General features: G+C 43.2%; 1 protein-coding gene across 7 annotated transcripts in view; it reads left to right on the top strand.

Annotated features, from left to right (window-relative positions):
• The first annotated feature begins 6,912 nt into the window (after positions 1–6,912).
• The window catches only part of dlg5a (discs, large homolog 5a (Drosophila)), a 54,313-nt gene continuing 38,219 nt past the window's right edge, over positions 6,913–23,006 (top strand). For 5 of the 7 annotated variants that reach the window (XM_024007093.2, XM_024007094.2, XM_024007092.2 and 2 more), the window contains exon 1: positions 6,914–7,671. In XM_024007093.2, coding sequence (XP_023862861.1) covers positions 7,371–7,671 — 301 coding nt within the window. In that variant the 5' untranslated portion in view covers positions 6,914–7,370. Of the gene's footprint in view, positions 7,672–23,006 lie in introns of all 7 variants that reach the window. The other 2 variants (XM_024007098.2, XM_024007096.2) reach the window with 1 other exon arrangement.

The raw sequence follows: 23,006 nt of genomic DNA, 5'->3' as shown, positions 1-23,006 counted from the left end.
GGGAGAAGGTCTCCGGAATGGTCTGGAGAAGAGAGGAGGGGATAGGGTCAAGCGGGCAGGTTGTTGGGCGGCCGCCGTCACAAGACGCGAGATTTCATCTGGAGAGAGAGGGGAGAAAGAGGTCAAGCACAGGGTAGGGCAGTGTGAGCAGAACCAGCGGGTCGTTTGACTTAGCAAACGAGGATCGGATGTCGTCGACCTTCTTTTCAAAATGGTTGACGAAGTCATCAGCAGAGAGGGGAGGAGGGGGGAGGAGGGGGAGGAGGATTCAGGAGGGAGGAGAAGGTGGCAAAGAGCTTCCTAGGGTTAGAGGCAGATGCTTGGAATTTAGAGTGGTAGAAATTGGCTTTAGCAGCAGAGACAGAAGAGGAGAATGTAGAGAGGAGGGAGTGAAAGGATGCCAGGTCCGCAGGGAGGCGAGTTTTCCTCCATTTCCGCTCGGCTGCCCGAGCCCTGTTCTGTGAGCTCGCAATGAGTCGTCGAGCCACGGAGCAGAGGGGAGGACCGAGCCGGCCTGGAGGATAGGGGACATAGAGAGTCAAAGGATGCAGAAAGGGAGGAGAGGAGGGTTGAGGAGGCAGAATCAGGAGATAGGTTGGGAAGGTTTGAGCAGAGGGAAGAGATGTAGGATGGAAGAGGAGAGAGTAGCGGGGGAGAAGAGAGCGAAGGTTGGGACGGCGCGATACCATCCGAGTAGGGGCAGTGTGGGAGTGTTGGTGAGAGCGAGAGGGAAAAGGATACAAGGTAGTGGTCGGAGACTTGGAGGGGAGTTGCAATGAGATTAGTGGAAGAACAGCATCTAGTAAAGATGAGGTCAAGCGTATTGCCTGCCTTGTGAGTAGGGGGGGAAGGTGAGAGGGTGAGGTCAAAAGAGGAGAGGAGTGGAAAGAAGGAGGCAGAGAGGAATGAGTCAAAGGTAGACGTGGGGAGGTTAAGTCACCCAGAACTGTGAGAGGTGAGCCATCTCAGGAAAGGAACTTATCAGGGCGTCAAGCTCATTGATGAACTCTCCAAGGGAACCTGGAGGGCGATAAATAAATGGATAAGCTGTGTTGGAAGTGCAAGGAAAGACATATTGCTGCGCAAAAATGTATTTTAGACCATTTCTGAAGACTTTAGCTGAATACAAAGCAATAAACAAGGGTTGGTGTTACATCAGGAATTGAGAAAATATAAACTCAGCAAAAAAAGAAATGTCCCTTTTTCAGGGCCCTGTCTTTCAAAGATAATTCGTAAAATCCAAATAACTTCACAGATCTTCATTGTAAGGGTTTAAACCCTGTTTCCATGCTTTGTTCAATGAACCATAAACAATTAATGAACATGCACCTGTGGAACGGTCGTTAAGACACTAACAGCTTACAGACGGTAGGCAATTAAGGTCACAGTTATGAAACTTAAGACACTAAAGTGGCCTTTCTACTGACTCTGAAAAACACCAAAAGAAAGATGCCCAGGGTCCCTGCTCACCTGCGTGAATGTGCCTTAGGCATGCTGCAAGGAGGCATGAGGACTGCAGATGTGGCCAGGGCAAAAAATTGCAATGTTGGAACTGTGAGACGCCTAAGACAGCGCTACAGGGAGACAGGACGGACAGCTGATCGTCCTCGCAGTGGCAGACCACGTGTAACAACACCTGCATAGGATCGGTACATCTGAACGTCACACCTGCGGGACAGGTACAGGATGGCAACAACAACTGCCCGAGTTACACCAGAAACGCACAATCCCTCCATCAGTGCTCAGACTGTCCACAATATGCTGAGAGAGGCTGTACTGAGGGCTTGTAGGCCTGTTGTAAGGCAGGTCCTCACCATACATCACCGGCAACAACGTCGCCTATGGTCACAAACCCACCGTCGCAAGGGTGATGGTCGGATTCGCGTTTATCGTCGAAGGAATGATCGTTACACCGAGGCCTGTACTCTGGAGCAGGATCGATTTGGAGGTGGAGGGTCCGTCATGGTCTGGGGCGGTGTGTCACAGCATCATCAGACTGAGCTTGTTGTCATTGCAGGCAATCTCAACGCTGTGCGTTACAGGGAAGACATCCTCCTCCCTCATGTGGTACCCTTCCTGCAGGCTCATCCTGACATGACCCTGTCCAGCATGACAATTCCACCAGCCATACTGCTCGTTCTGTGCGTGATTTCCTGCAAGAAATGAATATCAGTGTTCTGCCATGGCCAGCAAAGAGCCCGGATCTAAATTCCATTGAGCATGTCTGGGACCTGTTTGATTGAAGAGTGAGGGCTAGGGTCATTCCCCCCAGAAATATCTGGGAACTTGCAGGTGCCTTGGTGGAAGAGTGGGGTAACATCTCACAGCAAGAACTGGCAAATCTGGTGTGGTCCATGAGCAGGAAATGCACTGCAGTACTTAATGCAGCTGGTGGCCACAACAGATACTGACTGTTACTTTTGATTTTGACCCCCCCTTTGTTCAGGGACACATTATTTCATTTCTGTTAGTCACATGTCTGTGGAACTTGTTTAGTTTGTGTCTCAGTTGTTGAATCTTATGTTCATACAAATATTTACACGTTAAGTTTGCTGAAAATAAACACAGTTGACAGTGAGAGGATGTTTCTTTTTTGCTTAGTTTAGGTTTGTTCCCTTCACAAAACTTTWTTTWWATTTTTTTTAAACAATACTAATTGTATCTGCAGTTGAAGTCGGAAGTTTACATACACCTTAGCCAGATACATTTAAACTAAGTTTTCACAATTCCTGACATTTAATCCGAGTAAAAATTCCCTGTGTTAGGTCAGTTACGATCACCACTTTATTTTAAGAAAGTGAAATGTCCAAATAATAGTAGAGAGAATGATTTATTTCAGCTTTTATTTCTTTCATCACATTCCCAGTGGGTCTGAAGTTTACATACACTCAATTAGTATTTGGTAGCATTGCTTTTAAAATGTTTAACTTTGGTCAAACGTTACAGGTTGCCTTCCACAAGCTTCCCACAATAAGTTGGGTGAATTTTGGCCCATTCCTCTTGACAGAGCTGGTGTAACTGTCAGGTTTGTAGGCCTCCTTGCTCGCACACGCTTTTTCAGTTCTGCCAACAAATTTTCTATAGGATTGAGGTCAGGGCTTTGTGATGGCCACTCCAATACCTTGACTTTGTTGTCCTTAAGCCATTTTGCCACAACTTTGGAAGTATGCATGAGGTCATTGTCCATTTGGAAAACCCATTTGCAACAAGCTTTAACTTCCTGACTGATGTCTTGAGATATTGCTTCAATATATCCACATTTTCCTGCCTCATGATGCTATTTGCTTTTGTGAAGTGCACCAGTCCCTCTGCAGCAAAGCACCCCCACAACATGATGCTGCCACCCCCGTGCTTCACGGTTGGTTATGTGTTCTTCGGCTTGCAAGCTACCCCCTTTTTCCTCCAAACATAACCATGGTCATTATGGCCAAAACAGTTATATTTTTCTTTCATCAGACCAGAAGACATTTCTCAAAAGTAAAATCTTGGTCCCATGTGCAGTTGCAAACCGTAGTCTGGCTTTTTATGGCGGTTTTGGAGCAGTGCTTCTCTCTTGCTGATTGGCCTTTTCAGGTTATAGTCGATATAGGACTCTTTTACTGTGGATATAGATACTTTTGTACCTGTTTCCTCCAGCATCTTCACAGGTCCTTTGCTGTTGTTCTGGGATTGATTACACTTTTCACACCAAAGTACGTTCATACTCTAGGAGACAGAAGGCGTCTCCTTCCTGAGTGGTATGATCGGCTCGTGGTCCCATGGTGTTTATACTTGCGTACTATTGTTGGTACAGAATGAACGTGTACCTTCAGGCATTTGGAAATTGCTCCCGAGGATGAACCAGATTTGTGGAGGTCTACAATTATTTTTCTGAAGTCTTGGCTGATTTCTTTTGATTTTCCCATGATGTCAAGCAAAGAGGCACTGAGTTTGAAGGTAGGCCTTGAAATACATCCACAGGTACACCTCCAATTGACTGAAATTATGTCAATTAGCCTATCAGAAGCTTCTAAAGCCATGACATCATTTTCTGGAATTTTCCAAGCTGTATAAAGGCACAGTCAACTTAGTGTATGCAAACTTCTGACCCACTGGAATTGTGATACAGTGAATTATAAGTGAAATAATCTGTCTGTAAGCAGTTTTTGGAAAAATTACTTGTGTCATGCACAAAGTACATCTCCTAACCGACTTGCCAAAACTATAGTTTGTTAACAAGAAATTTGTGGAGTGGTTGAAAAATGAATTTGAATGACTCCTACCCAAGTGTATGTAAACTTACGACTTCAACTATATATAACAAAGCAAAAGGCACCCACCCACCTTTGAACATGCAGGTAAGTGTTGGATCTCAACCTCTAATTTACTGTCATCGTCACAGGGGTTTATAGTTGATTCAGTGACGGACAAACCTGTGGATGGATAACAATGAAAGTGAAAACCCAAATAAACCAAAATGGAGATCAGATTGAATACTAATATGTATGAAGATTTGATCTTCCCTTTTGGACGTTTGTCTGCACAGAATGTCATAATTCACCATAGGGTAGAATAAGGTGCAATAGCTGGTTTTGACTCATTTAGTTTGTGAGCATAAAGTGTGACCAGAGAAGTATTGAACACTATTCCTGCAGCCTACAGGGTTTGGTTTGACCTGGATAATATAAATTGTGTTTCTTCGCTGCTACTTGCCATTACAGGCGTTTGTCCCCCAAGAAATCTGGATTCAGAGCTAGCCAAACTCCTTACAGATCCAGCTGAATTCCATTTTAGCATATGAGAATTACATGTCACATTGTCTAAATGGAGAATGTTTAACCATGCTGTGGATCAGGTGGAAATGAGGTTCAATTTTCATAAAATCCCCAGACCCCCTATGAAAAAGTTGGACATTTTTGTCTCCCCCATGCCACTTTTATTTTTAATGCGTGAAATGACTTTAGCTTGAGCATTAAACGATAACTTAATTTCTTTAGACTTGGCTCTTTTTTTCAACTACCCTAAAAGCAGTCTATGGGCCAGGAGATGGTCATTCACCGTTCAGATTTGTTTTWAAAAAACCTGCTAAACCAAAAAGCGATGTGAGCAATCTCACCATGTTTCATTTTTTTGGCCAAATCACATCTAACTTCAAAAGTCATACAATTTTGAACATTTTGAGTTTGCCCTGATCATTCCAATTGATGTTGATTTGCAATGGTTTCTGAAACAAATCTGAAGGTGAATGACAGTTGCTCCATAAACAACTTTCAGTTCATAACCAAGTGGGAACGTGGTATTTACCACTTAAGACAGAGAAACATCTACGTGAACGCCCCTCCAACTGGTAGTTACTAGTGGGAAACTCATCTATCATCCCTGAGCTGATAGACTTCTCCCTCATGCTGACCTCTGAGGTCACCTACTAAGGAAATTACCTCGATAACAGCATTTTCTGCAGTTAATGCAACAACAAAACATTATTTATAAAAAGCAATCTATTAATATGGTTTTTGAACACGATAATTAGTTTACAAGCATGATAGCTGTACTTTTAATGTATGGTTGACGCAGCTTGTTGGCCATTAGCCAATTGCCGTTTCTCACGAGTTCAAAGCACGTGACTGCATTCAACTGGTATTCACGACTTCACAACTGGTGATAACCACCTTCCCACTTAGTTATGACTACTCAGCAGACATGGGGGTGCATTCAGTTAGATTAAAATATGCTACATTGCGTAATGATTCCCCAAAATGTTCTTCAACGTTCTTGAACAGACTGAGGTACGTTTTCTACATTTGGTGGGTGTGGTAGGATGTGGCTTGAAGCAATGAGGGATGTATTTAAAGGCTGACATGCTGACAGCTTTTCCCAACCCACAGACCAAACCCTCCCAGTTTTACAACTGGTCGTTCAGAACAGCAGCATTTCCATTTAATTGAAATGTGCATTACGTTTTTTCTTACTGAACACAGCCATTGGTTAGACTACATGTGTATTTGAGTATTTGTTCAATTTGGGGAAAAAATAAGTGTTTTTGAGTATTTTCAAATACACAGCCCAAAACTAGTACATTTATTTGAGTACTTGAATGCTTWTTTGTAAAAACCAAATAGTCGACCAAATTGTATTTTAAAATACTTACTTCAAATACAATTTTCAAATACCTGGGTTAAATGCATGGGAGTGTATTTAAGTATTTTCAAATAGTTTTCAAATGTATTTCCAGATATATTCCAATGTTCAACCTCTTGTTTTTTTCAAATAAAGGTTATCTGAATATATGTCGTGAAATGTAATTTCAATACCTGAAATTGTATTTAAACCCAGGTCTGCTACTCAGTGACTATTTGATCTGATTCACATCCAACATGGTATTCATTTGCTTTGTTGCTGCCTCTCTTCAATTCATTTTGGCTGCACAGCAGTGTGGTAGAAATGTATGAATCTTGTTGGTACAGTTGGCACACTGGTAAGAATTGTTCCTATCATATGTATATTTTGCAATGTAATAAAACAGAAAACATTTTAAATTAAAACAATATGATATAATATAATCAAAAATGTTCATTTATATCTAAAAATATTAATTTATATTTATATCAATGTCATCAAAAATCTCCTCTTCATCTCACCAAAATGGTTATGTTGGAAAGCAAAGAAAATGTTTAAGTGGCTAGAACAATGTCAAATCAAATCAMATTTTATTTGCTGAGTTGGTTGTCACTACTGCCTCTGCTTCAATGTACTGTATCTCTGATACAATTTATCACAGAAACGTTTTCATGCAAAATAAATTATCCATTGTCATCTTTTCCGCCTGGAATTTCAGAACGTACTACGGAGCACGCCCATTGAAAATCAGGTGTGTCTTGGGGTAAGGCCCACCCCGTTTTTACCTTACATGGCATTGTATGGGAATTTGATTGACAGCATGCAGCAGCTGCTGAACAGCCCAGACATGGCGGAGGATACAGTGTAAGTGGGGAACGGCGAGAGAGTTACGATAGTTTYCCTAGCAGTTGAGTCGGTTTAGTGCTTTATAGAAAAGCAAATGTGTTAGACAGGTTTTCGTCGGAATAACGCAAAAATGGACGAAGTTGCCAGACGTAAGTAAGCTGGGAAAATGTATCTCTGTTTAGTGCAGTCAACGGCCGTAGACAACAAATATGGCTTCTTGTGCCTTTTCCTATTTGTTATAAACAACTGCTCTCCCATGCTATTACATGTCATGGCTGTAATGCAAAATTCATACAAGTGACAATTAGGAAGTTAGTTCCTTGTTCGCTTATCGGGCAGGGGGTCATTTTGGAGAAATAAAGCCGAGGATACGTTAGCTAACCAGTCTGCTAGCTAGTTAGCTAGCTACGGAACTAAAGCGAACGGCAATGGAGCCAAAGCACAAAGAGTTGTTAGAACAATTCCACCAAAACTTGCTGGACTCTATAACAGACGCAGATCGACTGATAGAGTTGCTGATACTCTCCGGTACTCTGAGCCAGCTCGACCGCTTCGAACTGGACCAAAACTGCTCTTCCAGCGCGGAGAAAGTGGACCAGCTTTTGAAGATGCTTGTGAACAAGGAAAGCGACCATTTCCTCGAGCTGTGTGTGGCCTTGGAAAAGGCGTACCCTGACCTGTATTCTGCACTCTTTACTAACGGCGGTGGACCCGTGGACCATTCCTCYGGTAAGGCACCATGCACGCATACAACACTTTGGCACGCAAATGTTGGATGCATGCTTGCTACATTCCTCTACACAGCCTTTGAGATATTGAACAAGTTTTACGGCTACCCCAAGTCTCATAATGCACTTACAGGGTGGTCACCCGTGCAATACTTATATGGATAATTGACTAGGTCATTCTCATTTATATTTATTAACAGAGCATGTTTACGTTAAGGATGTTGATATGCCGCATTCGAAGCCAAAACTTGAGAACTTTGCTAACAACCTAAAATGTTACCAAAGTTCCATTCCGTTTCAGCATCACATTGTTCATTCCACAGCAATATTTCACCTTAAAAAAGCTAGTAATCACCAGCAGAGGCAAAGATACCACAGACTCTAAAACCAAATTCCATCACTATTTGCTACACGGGAGTGCGTGGACTCTGCTACTCTGTGGCTAGGCAGTAGATGAAAAATTATCACGTTTGCCAACCCTCCCTTTGAATGAGAACGGTTTCGTCATTTAGCAGATGCTTCTGTAATTTGCTGTGGACGAGCAATTAGGGTTAAGTGCTTTGCTCAAGGGCACAATGACAGATTTTTCACCAAGTCTACTCGGGGATTCCAACCAGCGACCTTTCGGTTACTGGCTCGCTCTTAACCTCATATTTTATTTATTCCAGACAGACACTTCAGAGACCTCATGTATCCAGGCCCCAACATATTCGGCGCAGTTGCAATGTGTGCAACATAGCCTGTARTAAAATCATGGAGTAGCCTACATATACCTATTCTACAATGTATAGGATACAGATGGGTCTATTTCACTGTATTTAGGTTTCAGATTTTCCATCAAACTAATTTGTCCTTTTACTTTAGATTTATTAGGGGAAATGAAATGCAGTATGGTAATTCCGTTATCATGGAATTACCCTACTGCATTTCACTGACTTTTTCACTTTATAATGTATACCAACCAAAAAACATAGATTTCAAAGTTTGATCAAACCATAGAACTCTATGCACAATGACTACTCTTAACAATTTCCACTGACACTTTTACAAAAACACATTTACAGGAAGAACTGTGCAGATACAAAGTTTTGTAACAGAATATAACTGCTGAGGAAACATAATTATGGTAAAATTTAACAAACTATGCATCTGCACAGTTTTTCTAGTAAAATGTTTTATTTACTGTGTAAATTGTTTAACGTAGTCATTGTTCATAGTTGTATGTTTTTTTTAAAGGTCCAGTGTAGAGTTTTTTATCTCCATATTAAATCATTTCCGGGTAACCATTTAAATACCTTACCGTTTTCAATTAAAATGGTCAAAAATAACTAAAAATAGCTATTATTGGCAAAGAGGTTTGGAACCCTCTTTCTTATTGGTCTATTAACTAATCTGGTTATGTCATCAGGCAGGCCAAAACTCCATCCCACCAAAACAGGTTGAAATTTCAAGCTGTCTTTTCAAACAGCGCTTATACTAAAAAGGATATTTCATCCGCATAGTATGGAAATGCATATAAAACACATGAAAATACTGTTTTTGACTGCAATGGGTCTTTAACCGTTGAAATCAATGTTGTTGTTTTTACATACATTTTAAAGTAAAAAATCAGTCACAGCATAATTCTGTGGAATTGCCCAGTAGCCTATTCTAGGTAGGGTTAGATGTGCACAGCAATCTCCCAAGTTGTCATCAATGGTTTGCAATACTAATATCATGTAATTTGCTTTTCCATCCAAAGACAAGTACTTCCTCTTATGTTATTTGCTCACAGATAGCCTGACTTGTTTCCATGGAAACGCTCTTGCGGCTGAAGTGACGTTTCATATCGACCCTTGCGTGGTGTGCGTACGTATAACCATGCTTAAAAATCCATAATATGGCAGCAGTCATATTCTCTATTTTCCATGTACAGTAGTGGGCCCATAAGCCAGTAGTATACTATACCTCCAGTTATTGTCCTACGAGACCATTAAAATGTCTGTTAAGACATTGGCTGTGTGGGGAGAGGAGAGACTAGGCTAAGTCAAGACAGACTCAAGTCGTTGTATTTATCAGGAGTCTACTTTATAGGCCTAGTCTGGTCATCTGAAAGACTGATATGACAACTTTCATTATGAAGAGTGTTAACACTAGTCTTCAGGTCTCATGTAAGGTCACTCATCACACAGGCATGGTTCACTCACTGAACCACATTTGGTACACTTGCAACATTTGCAATTTGCAACCTTGGTGTTTAATGCTGTAGACGAGAGGAGCAGGGCTGTATGTATGTAAACTTGGCTGCGTCCCACAAGGCATTCTATGGGCTTATGCGCCCTAGTCAAAAGTAGTGCACTACATAGAGGATATTGTGCTGTTTAGGGCGCAACCCTAGTGGGTTCATGGTGGTTATTCACCAGAGGATTAGCTCTATGCTGCCTGCCTGTTGTAAGCTCTCTCTGTGAGACGTGTATTATCATGCCTCCACAGCCCTCTCTTCTGTATTTTCTCCTGCTCCCTCCCGGCTGCTGCTGCCTCGGCACAGACAGAGAGAGAGCGAGGCAGGCAGATGTAGTGAAGAGGTATTTTTGAACACTTTTCATTATCTTTAGTGCAGCGATTCAGGCTGAYGCGATTACTGCATTTAACCAGGCTGCCTGGCTGGTGAGAGAGTGGAGATGAGCCTCCTCTTTGCTTCAGGCAGAGAGGGAGCGTAGAGATGAAAGACTGAGCTCCAGTGCGTGTGTGTGATCTGCGCTGATAACAACCTGCTCTTAAGCCATTCTCTCAAACTGGCTGCCTTTGCCTTTATTCACTGGCAGGTTTCCTCTGCCCTTCACTGAGACACACACACACACACCGAGACACACCCCTCTAACTTAAAGCTGCACACACATACACTTGCATGCACGTAGACTGTGACATCAGTGAAGGAGGAGCGGGGATGGTTCAAAGCAGGGTTCTCCTCCTCCAACCCTCCCAGTATGGCAGCTGTAGGAAACCGAGAGAAATATTGTCCTTTTTATTTTATGCACCATTTATTGGATCKCTAAATCCAGGCATGTCACATCATTGCACAAAACACAGTGCCCTAATTCCACGTTTGTTTATCATGTTAATTATTTTAATAGGATATTAAGTAAATTAATCCTGTCAGTCCATCAAACTGCCAATATGATAATTTTTATTTAGTAAATATGAGAATATATTGCCTATGTAGACTACACCAGTATCAGTGCTTTGCCGATAAGAAACCATGCTAGAGCATTTCAAGCTGATTTCATTCATACACATTGCAATAATCAGAAACAATTTCATTGCCTTTGTCTTATGCAGTGCTTTGTTGGTAGACTTCTCTTAGACCTCTGCAGTGATTTGTTGTTGTTTCACCTATAGAGTAGTTATACCTGTAACWCTACTTACGAACTGTGACATTGATTCAAACACACACAAAGAGGAAGGTGTGACGCAATGCTCCTTGACAGGATGCTGTGTTTGCGTCCACTCAATCTCCTACTCCCTCCCTCACTGTGTGTGTGTAGAAGATGGGCCATTGCCTTTGGGCGACTGCTATACCTCAAATCAGCTCAGAGCATTGTGCACTAGGGCTGGCGCAATTTCCGTATAACTGTGTAACCGACGGTTATGGGTGAAGACCGTGATGAAAATAAAATAACCATTGACTAGATTGATTACAACAGGCTTTGAACCTCTGCAATTTGATTGGTAAACTCATTGGTACACACGCAATGGCTGCTTGGTCTTGTGATGCAATAATTCCCATGGCAATGTAGAATTTTCATTCAAATGATATTAACTGATGTGGCTCATGCAGTGGAATGTATTTTTTTTGTAATGTCTGGTTGATTCAACTCAACTATCACAGCAAATTTTAGCACGTATTTTACTAACTGCTTTTCTTCTATGGTTMCACTTGCAATGGCCGCCAGTCCACCAATTCTGGCGTCATTGACCTGAATGGGGAGGAAATACCTGTTCTATTATTTATATGGCAGCACATGCAGTCAGGAGTGGAAGAGAGTAGAAAATGTACAAATAAAATAAMGTTTAAAAAAATACTTTATAACGTGCAATCTGCAGAAATCGCTCCACCATTTCCTGGTTGCGAAAATTCTAATAGCCTAATTTCAGTTTGTGACAAAACAAGCAATGCATAGTGTTGAGAATTATTGTACCATCTAAACCGCTGTGAAATATACAGTTGAAGTTGGAAGTTTACATACACTTAGGTTGGAGTCATTTAAAACTCGTTTTCAACCACTCCACAAATGTCTTGTTAACAAACTATAATTTTAGCAAGTCAGTTAGGACATCTACTTTGTGCATGACACAAGTAGTTCTTCCAACAATTGTTTACAGACAGATTATTTCACTTATAATTCACAGTATCAAAATTCCAGTGGGTCAGAAGTTTGCATACACTAAGTTGACTGTGCCTTTAWACAGCTTGGAAAATTAGGTCATGGCTTTAGAAGCTTCTGATAGGCTAATTGACATAATTTCAGTCAATTGGAGGTGTACCTGTGGATATATTTCAAGGCCTACCTTCAAACTCAGTGCCTCTTTGCTTGACATCATGGGAAAATCAAAAGAAATCAGCCAAGATTTCAGGAAAATAATTGTATACCTCCACAAGTCTGGTTCATCCTCGGGAGCAATTTCCAAATGCCTGAAGGTACCACGTTCCTCTGTACAAACAATAGTACGCAAGTATAAACACCATGGGACCACATAGCTGCCATACCACTCAGGAAGGAGATGCGTTCTGTCTCCTGGAGATGAACGTACTTTGGTACGAAAAGTGCAAATCAATCCCAGAACAACAGCAAAGGACCYTGTGAAGATGCTGGAGGAAACAGGTACAAAAGTATCTATATCCACAGTAAAACRAGTCCTATATCGACATAACCTGAAAGGCCACTCAGCAAGAGAGAAGCCACTGCTCCAAAACCGCCATAAAAAAGCCAGACTACGGTTTGCAACTGCACTTTGGGACAAAGATTGTACTTTTTGGAGAAATGTCCTCTGGTCTGATGATGAAAAAAAAAAAATTGAAATGTTTGCCAGAATGACCATGGTTATGTTTGGAGGAAAAAGGGGGAGACTTGCAAGTCGAAGAACACCATCCCAACTGTGAAGCACGGGGGTGGCAACATCATGTTGTGGGGATGCTTTGCTGCAGGTGAGACTGGTGCACTTCACAAAACAGATGGCATCATGAGGGAGGAAAATGATGTGGATTTATTGAAGCAACATCTCAAGACATCAGTCAGGAAGTTAAAGCTTGGTCGCAAATGAGTCTTCCAAATGGACAATGACCCCAAGCATACTTCCATAGTTGTGGCAAAATGGCTTAAGGACAACAAAGTCAAGGTATTGGAGTGGCCATCACAAAGCCCTGACCTCAATCCTATAGAAAATGTGTGGGCAGAACTAAAAAAGCGTGTGCGAGCAAGGAGGGCTACAAACCTGACTCAGCTACACCAGCTCTGTCAGGAGGAATGGACCAAAATTCACCCAACTTATTGCGGGAAGCTTGTGGAAGGCTACCTGTAAYGTTTGACCCAAGTTAAACAATTTAAAGGCAATGCTACCRAATACTAATTGAGTCTATGTAAACGTCTGACCCACTGGGAATGTGATGAAAGAAATAAAAGCTGAAATAACTAATTTCCTCTACTATTATTCTGACATTTCACATTTCTTAAAATAAAGTGGTGATCCTAAATGACCCAAGACAGGAAATTTTACTTGGATTTAATGTCAGGAATTGTGAAAACTGAGTTTAAATGTATCTGGCTTAGGTGTATGTAAACTTCAGACTATAACTGTATATATTGTCAATAACCAAAAAATATTGTATTTTCAGCTGTTTGAAGCTGGTGTACAAAACCGAAGGAGGAACAAACACGAAACTTAAGAGCAGGAAGCATAGAAATGGCGCTCATTGAACAAATCTACTGCTTCTTAGACTTGCTATCAGTTAGAATGACAGATCTAAAACCCACGTTTCTATGTGAATTTAGTCATGTTGCCCAAAAAGTTACAATATTGCAACTTTAGTTTTTAAGAGTTTCAAGTGGTTATTATGGTGACCGCGGTCATTTGGCTGGCCAATTATCGTCATCCAAAATTCTATAACCGTCAGAGCCCTAGTGTACAGTGTACTCAGAACAGCTCTGTTTTTCCCACATCACTCTACCACTCAGCACTCTGTGGTGAGGTGAGAGGCAGTTAACAGCAGGTGTCTCTTTCTGTATTCTTCTCTCACCAAATCCTCTATCTCACCCACCTTCCCAGTTTCTCTCTTTCTAGGCTCCACGATTTCTCTCTTTTTAGTCTCTTCTTCAGACTTGGCTGAGTGGTGGTTACTCGTCTGTGGTGTTAGAGGGACTGGCGAGAGGTTGCTAGATAAGAGAGAGAGGGATACACACAGACAACGGGCCCTTTGTTTTGAAGGGTAGCAGGCCCAAAGTGCTCAGTCAGGAGCTTGCTGTTRTGTGTGTGTGTGTGTGCGGCCTAGGACAGGACCAGTGGGGCTGTCTGCCTGCCTGTCAACCAGTGTCCCACTCCCGGCAGCACATAAACCATGGGGACACAATGAGTAATGTCCTGACACTGTGTCACTACCAACTAATGCTTTTATATCTCTCCTGGGATCTGACTACTGTAGCTTCTAGCTACAGTCTATCCCTCTCTCTACTCCCTCTCCCTGCCACCCTACTCTCTCTCTTTCCCTCCCCCCTTTCTCTCCATGCATGTGTGTCTAGATTAGGCCATCAATCCATCCATTGTACACCCAGCCTGGCTGCTGGGTGTGATTGATGTCATTTCATAGCCCTTATTTTATACTACATGTCATTGGGCATTTTATTATTGCGCATTGCCGTGCTGGTGTATCCACTCCAGCATCACAGGTTACAACTAAAATGGGTAAAGATTGCTCTATTTTGTCAGACATGAACTGTAATGTAGTAGGAACGATCATTGCAGGAGTTGTTGTGACTACTCACTAATGTTGACCAATRAAGCCATCTGATTTAAGCCACATGTAGCCAATAAGAGATTGACATATTTTTTTCTGGGTCAGTGGTGCCTTGTCCCAATTTAACTCTTTTGATCTCTGATAGCCTATTTAAACATGTGAACTGAGTACCCTGCTCCTTTGTTTTCAATGCAGTGGGCTGATGTAAATGTTGATTTGGAAGTGGTGAGAAAGGTCTTCTCCTCTCCTTACTCGATGCTGTGTGTGTGATTTGTGTTCTGACTGTGCCAGAAGGCAGTGCAGCAGTAAGAACAGGGCTTCATTACCATTTACACGTGTTGTTGCTGTGCTTCCTAATCACCCCGCAAGGCAGAGGAAATGCCACAGTCTAAACTCGCACAGTGTGGTGAGGTCATGGAAATAAACAGACAGAACTACTCTCCTCTACCCCTCTCTTGATCGTCTACCCCTCTGTCTTTCTCTTTTGCACTGCTGTTTGTTCTTTCTTGTCTACCACTCTCTATCTCTTCTACCCCGGTTCTGTGTTTTTGTCGCACTGCTTTGCTTTATCTTGGCCAGGTCGCAGTTGTAAATGAGAACTTGTTCTCAACTGGCCTACCTGGTTAAATAAAGGTGAAATAAAAAAATAGACAGAACCTGTTATCTAAAAATATATATATATCTACCCTGCTCGGTCTCTCTCCTTCTGCTCTCTCTTCTGCTCCTTTCTCTCCTACTGTTTTGCTTCTCTCTCCACCTTTCTGTCTCTCCCTTCTATTTCTCCTCTACCCCTCTGTATTCTTGCTCTCTTCTCTACCTCTTTCTATCTCTCTCCCCCATCCAGTCTCTGATGCATGACAAAAGGCCTGTGTTTCCCGCCACTGTTTTTAATGTCATGATAATAACATGCACTATATAAAAAGTATGTGGCCACCCCTTAAAAATAGTGGGTTCATCCACACCTGTTGCTGACAGGTGTATCGAACATACATCCATGCAATCTCCATAGACAAACATTGGCAGTAGATTGTCCTTACTGAAGAGCTCAGTGACTTTCAAGGTGGCATCGTCATAGGATGCCAACTTTCCAACAATCAGTAAGTCAAATTTCTTCCCTGCTCGTGCTGCCCCGGTCAACAGTAAGTGCTGGTATTGTGAAGTTGAACTTCAGGAGCAACAACGGCTCGGCTGTGAAGTGGTAGGCCACACAAGCTCATAGAACTGGACCGCTGAAGCTCGTAGCGCTTAAAAATCGTCTGTCCTCGGTTGCAACAATCACTACGGATTTCCAAACTGCTTCTGGAAGCAACATCCACACAATAACTGTTCGGGAGCTTCATGAAATTGGTTTCCATGGCCGAGCAGTCACTCACAAGCCAAAGATCACCATGCGCAATTCGAAGTGTCTGCAGGAGTGGTATAAAGCTCGCCGCCATTGCACTCTGGAGCAGTGGAAATACGTTCTCTGGAGTGATTAATCACTCTTCACCATCTGGAAGTATCAGGGTTTGGCAGATGCCAGGAGAACGCTGCTTGGCTGACTGCGTTGTGCCAACTGTAAAGTTTGGTGGGGGAGGAATAATGGTCTGGGGCCGTTTTTCATGGTTCGGTCTAGTCCCCTTAGTTCCAGTGAAGGGAAATCTTAACGCAAAAGCAAACAATGACATTCTAGATGATTCTGTGCACAATACGAGGTCCATATTTTGGCTGGCCTGCACATAGCCCCGACCTCAACCCCCATCGAACACCTTTGGGATGAATTGGAAAGCAACATCAGTGCCCGTCCTCACTAATGCTCTTGTGGCTGAATGGAAGTAAGTCCCTGCAGCAATGTTCCAACATTTAGTAGAAAGCATTCCCAGAAGAGTGGAGGCTATTATATCAGCAAAGGGGGGGACAAACTCCATATTAAAGCACATGATTTTGGAAAAAGATGTTTGACGAGCAGGTGTCCATATACTTTTGTTCATGTATTGTGCTTACTTACATTGTTCATAAAGGAGCTACAGTATCGCTCAGGGTTCTGCTCTCAAAAGTTTAGATAATTCAAGATTACCTTAAGAATTTAAAGATGATATAATCTGTTCAGAATATATGACACAACTGCATGCCTATGTAAAGCTATGGCCTAATGACTATAAGCTTAGTACATTGCCAAGTGGTCACCGCATTCTGCTGCTCCCTGGCATTTGATGCTTCTGATTGGCTAGAGAATGCGCAAACTTGGAGAAGTGTTTCACTTTTCATAAGACAAGGGTGAAATACAGCAGGACTACATCCCCCAGAGGACCAGTTCTGTTCACCTCTGGGTAGAGTCATGAGCTTCTATCCTATTTCAGTTTTTGCTGCCGTTCAGCACTTTTGATGGACCTTAGGCACTTGGGCTTCACCCCAGACAATGTATTTCTATTAAAGGGGCAGGGAGCAGACTCTTTACCCCAGCCTAGTCCCAGATCTATTAAGTGCCACCTTGCACTTAGCATAAAGATGACTAAATGCCAGCGACTATAGGAGTTGGGCGATACAGCTCTTGAGAGATCTAGGTCCAGGCTGACTTCAGCCAGCCTCGACTTCTTCAGTGTTCACAGATCTGAAGTGGCTGGATTAGTATAAGAAGGATGGTGATCATGGCATGTTGTATGGAAGTTCCTCCACCATGTTTTTCTCCTATCAAGGTATTTTCAGATGTTTGAATATTGAATAATTGTCGTTTAGGATGATTTGTTCTCAAGCAGTAAGGGTGTATTACACTGCTATACAGCACACGATTGCTAAGTGATGACTTTTTATTTAGCAAAATTAGTTTAGTTTGAATTTCAGTCCTGAGGAAAAGACTAGGTACAACTCATGAGTGGTCTCAGATTTGTTTAGCCTGCGTTCGTCGGTTAGGCCATGCCATGTACTGGGGTGGGATTCAGAAGGGCACAATGTTGCAAAACATTTTTGCATGCTATTACAAACTTTAATTGGACAAGTTCAGGGGTGCAACTAAAACAGGAGTATCTGTTGGACAAATTCAGGTTATGTACCTCCGTTTTGTTTACGCTTGATTCTGTTTAAGAAACCATTTGCAACAGAATCAATGTAATGAATACGCCCCTTGTACCTCCCTGTTTCAAAATGTTTTCTTTCTGTTGACCACGACCCTGGAGACTCTTCTGGCCATGTGGCCCAGCAGCCATTGTCTGACTCCCCAGAATCCTGGCCCTTGGTGCCACTGTCATGCATGGCCTTGTGAGAGACAGACCCCCTAGCCAAACAAGTGGTCTTTTCTCTCTCTATAACACACACACACACACACACACACACACACACACACAGTTTGTTCTTGAATTCAGACACAAAGTGAGAGGAGCTGATGGTGGTTAATACAGAACAGCAGAGTATTTTTGGAATGTAACAATAATAACTTCAGTGGCTGTTGAAGGTTTTCTTCTCCTCAGGAAGAGAATATCTTGCATCAGATCGGTAGTTTCAGAGTTGTCAAGGTCTTAAGATAGAAAGTGTTTTGAAGTGGCAGAATACGATTCTTTACATTTTGGGTAGTTGGTGCATTTTTAGATAAGATAATTCTCTGGGTCCCCTCATACATTTTTTTTTGTCACAGTTGACTCTTCTCTCTGATAAGGATGGGGTAACACTGTCGTTCCTTGCCACTCTTCTTATTTTCGTCACACTGCAGAATTTAGTATTCCTCTACTTCAGGGAAGGGGTAGATAATCTGGTCGTAAGGAACAACAACTTTTGGCCCTGGATGGGAGGGGGGAGCAGAGGGAGGATGGAGAGGAGTGATAGACTGAGGGGAGGAGGAGAAGATGGGGAGGCAAAGATGAAATGGAGAGTGAGGGGAGACTTGATTAAGGGAGATGATGAGAAGCTTCAGATTTGTGGGGAAGGGGGCTAGGAGGATAGAATGATGGAGGGGGAGTAGTGGAGCACCCAAGGCAGAGCCAGGGTTCCCCTGACCTAGTTAAAGACATGGGGGGGGGGGAAGTCAGGAAGGGGAGAGGAGCCTTTGTTCTAGTATCCCTGACTGTCTACCATCAGCTCAGCTCTCATGTTACTATATACTACTGGATCTCTACTATCATCACATCTACACTCTGAGTAGTAGTAGGCTATAACTCACCTCTGGGTAATTACAGTAGCTAGTGGCTTCGTCTGCACTCGGACCATATAGCTTGGTGAAAACAGACTGAACGCTGTGCTCAAAGTGAAGTGAAACAATAGTGAAACCTTTGCCTTTTGTTGAGTAAATCAGGTAATAAATCAGGTGAAAGGAGACTGGAGTGCCACTTTAATGCCCCTTCATTGAATGAGTGTGACAGTGCTGCAGCAGTCTCAGCTCCAGTGGCTAATACAGGCCTCGATGTTGTTTCATGGCTACAGTGTGTTTGAAGGTGTGTTGAGACTGCAGTTAACTTCCAGACTGTCAGGATAGATCTGTAGTAAGGCTGTGAACGTTTAAACGAAATTGGGATCCTTAACATTTTAAGAAAAATCCCTAATGGGAAAAATGATGCGAGTGTGTGTGTGTTCAGTCTTGTGTGTAGAATATTCTAGCCTATTCATTGATGATGGGCCCTGCTTTACAGCTTTTGATTGCCGATCGATGGGCCTAGTGTGTGGTGGCCAACATGCCTATACTGTGCCCCTCCCCTCTCTCGCCGTCCCTTGCTAGCTCGCTATGAAAAGATGCAAGTGTTTGTATTCTGCAACTAATCAGTTTCCTTCGTTCCAAAAATACTGAATCTTAAGTCGATTCGTAGCGGAAGATGTTTTTCTTTCTACAAAATGTCTTGGTAAGTCACGGTATTTAACAAACTTTAAAGTACTTTTTTAGGAGAGGGTAGTCTGGGCGCAGGCAGCTCGAGATTATTTGATTGACAGTTCTGGTCGCCTAGTGATGGTCTGTCCCGCTTCGGAAGCAGCATTCCTTTACAGACAAGTAAAATGCCCGTTCAGAGAAGGKTTTGTGTCGGCATTTAAAAAGTTGTAGTGTACCCTTAGAGACAAACAAACATGCCGTAGCTGATGCGCTTTCAAGGCTATATGACTGGTAGAGAGAACATTTATTTTTACCCCCTTTTTCTCCCCAATTTCGTGATTACGATCTTGTCTCATCCTCCGACACATGATCCGCCAAGCCGCGCTTCTTAACACCCGCCAGCTTAACCCGGAAGCCAGGTGCACCAATGTGTCAAAGGAAACACCGTTCAACTGACGACCAAAGTCAGACTGTAGGCATTCAGCCTGCCAGAAGAAGTCGCTAGAGCGCRATGAGCTAAGTAAATCCTCCCCTAACCCGGGCGACGCTGTCCCAATTGTGCGCCTCCCTATGGGACTCCCGGTCACGGCCGGTAATATCATWGCCTGGGATTGAACCCCAGGCTGTTTTTACGCTGCAACACTGCARTGCAGTGCCTAAGACCGCTGCGCCACTCGGAAGGTGATTTTTCTCGTTTAAATGGAAAACCGATAAAATAATTGCTGTTAACGTTAAGCTACATTTTCCATTTGTCACGTCTCTTATCTGTAGGAATGGGACCTGGATGTCACATTGTATCGCTCAAGGATTGACACTGACTGACTGGCATAAGGTGTATTCTCCAAGGTCGCGTTCAGAACTCTTCCTAAAGAGTGCTTTGCTCACTCACCCTCAGTGATTTATAAGCATTGGATTTTGGTGAACGTGTGCACACTTCGGGTTGCATTCTGATTCCCCACACTTCTTCCCAAAGTGTCCACTTACTCACACCCCCCTCATGGCGCGTGCACACTTCAGGGTAGAAGGGCTGAGAATTGGACTGTCTGCAGCCTAAGTGCCGACCACTAGATCTTTTGCAGCTCTAATTCATGTACTTTTATTGATGCTGTCAGCTTGTTTACAAATGAACGGCCCGGCTGAAAGAGGCTAAAGTCTAATTGCTATTGATGATAAAAGGCCTGTTAGGGGTCAGCAGCGATAGACCTCTTTCACCACCAGATGGCCTACTGCCATTCAATATCTATTCTGCATCATTGACCTGCTAAAAGAGACATAGTGTAGACTGTTGCCACTACTCAGAGTATTCAGCATTTAGTTCATTTCTATGCTCTTTCTCAATGTCCATATTGTATGTTATACCATCTATATCTGTTGAATTGGGAACAGCATAGGAGAGGTCAAATTAAATCTGTAGTGAGCAGTGATGATTATTACACAAGTGATTTTGGTCTAAGCAATGTGGCATGACATGCTGGTCCCAGAGGGGACAAATAACTGAGAATCTCTATTTATTTTGGTGTCCCGGGGCAGGCTTTTTCGAATCACACATCTCCCAGCCCTGTTTAATCCCTAACCCCATAATGAACTTTGAATTGTTGCATTGGTAAAAAAATATATATTTCTGGCAAATAGCCTCAGACTTCTATGTAAGAGGATGGATTATCTGCTGAGGAGCAAGAGTTATCGTGTAAAAAAAAAAAAAAAATATCTGTTTACTTCACACTGGTCTTCAATATCTGACACAAGTTTAGAAAGTTGTAGCCCACTACTTTTTAAATATCATCTGGGAGAATGTGTGTAACGAGTGTAGGAGCTGCCTGCCTGCCTTCAGTGTGCAGCAGAGGTGTAGTAGGCTCTGCCTGGTTCTCATGTCAAGCTGCTCTGAATGTGTTCCACAGTGGAGAGCAGCAGCAGAGAGAGCAGTGAGCACAGAGCTTCAGGGATTGTCAGAACAGATTAAAAGCCAGTCTCTTCTCTTCTACCCCCATTTTTATTTATTCTCTCTTTTCTCTCTCTTTCTCACTCGCTATATACACTGCTCAAAAAAATAAAGGGAACACTTAAACAACACAATGTAACTCCCAAGTCAATCACACTTCTGTGAAATCAAACTGTCCACTTAGGAAGCAACACTGATTGACAATAAATTTCACATGCTGTTGTGCAAATGGAATAGACAAAAGGTGGATATTATAGGCAATTAGCAAGACACCCCCAAAAAAGGAGTGATTCTGCAGGTGGTGACCACAGACAACTTCTCAGTTCCTATGCTTCCTGGCTGATGTTTTGTCACTTTTGAATGCTGGCGGTGCTCTCACTCTAGTGGTAGCATGAGACGGAGTCTACAACCCACACAAGTGGCTCAGGTAGTGCAGTTCATCCAGGATGGCACATCAATGCGAGCTGTGGCAAAAAGGTTTGCTGTGTCTGTCAGCGTAGTGTCCAGAGCATGGAGGCGCTACCAGGAGACAGGCCAGTACATCAGGAGACGTGGAGGAGGCCGTAGGAGGGCAACAACCCAGCAGCAGGACCGCTACCTCCGCCTTTGTGCAAGGAGGTGCACTGCCAGAGCCCTGCAAAATGACCTCTAGCAGGCCACAAATGTGCATGTGTCTGCTCAAACGGTCAGAAACAGACTCCATGAGGGTGGTATGAGGACCGACGTCCACAGGTGGGGGTTGTGCTCACAGCCCAGCACCGTGCAGGACGTTTGGCATTTGCACGAGAACATGACCGGTTCGGCGGTGGGTCAGTCATGGGTGTGGGGTGGCATTTCTTTGTGGGGCCGCACAGCCCTCCATGTGCTCGCCAGAGGTAGCCTGACTGCCATTAGGTACCGAGATGAGATCCTCAGACCCCTGTGAGACCATAGGCTGACACATGCACATTTGTGGCCTGCTGGAGGTCATTTGCAGGGCTCTGGCAGTGCTCTCCTGCTCCTCCTGCACAAAGGCGGAGGTAGCGGTCCTGCTGCTGGGTTGTTGCCCTCCTACGGCCTCCTCCACGTCTCCTGATGTACTGGCCTGTCTCCTGGTAGCGCCTCCATGCTCTGGACACTACGCTGACAGACACAGCAAACCTTTTTGCCACAGCTCGCATTGATGTGCCATCCTGGATGAACTGCACTACCTGAGCCACTTGTGTGGGTTGTAGACTCCGTCTCATGCTACCACTAGAGTGAGAGCACCGCCAGCATTCAAAAGTGACCAAAACATCAGCCAGGAAGCATAGGAACTGAGAAGTGGTCGTGGTCACCACCTGCAGAATCACTCCTTTTTTGGGGTGTCTTGCTAATTGCCTATAATTTCCACCTTTTGTCTATTCCATTTGCACAACAGCATGAGAAATTTATTGTCAATCAGTGTTGCTTCCTAAGTGGACAGTTTGATTTCATAGAAGTGTGATTGACTTGGAGTTACATTGTGTTGTTTAAGTGTTCCCTTTATTTTTTTGAGCAGTGTATATGTATGTACACTGAGAGACTCAGTGAGGGAGAGATTCTAGCTAATGAGACTTGGCCATGTCTGAGCTGCAGTGTTGGTGTTGTAAGGACTTTAGCTGACACAGCAGGGTGGGAAGG

This window comes from Salvelinus sp. IW2-2015, linkage group LG18 (assembly GCF_002910315.2).
Source record: "Salvelinus sp. IW2-2015 linkage group LG18, ASM291031v2, whole genome shotgun sequence".
NCBI classification, from domain to species: Eukaryota; Metazoa; Chordata; class Actinopteri; order Salmoniformes; family Salmonidae; genus Salvelinus; species Salvelinus sp. IW2-2015.
This window is presented reverse-complemented; position numbering and strand designations above follow the sequence as displayed.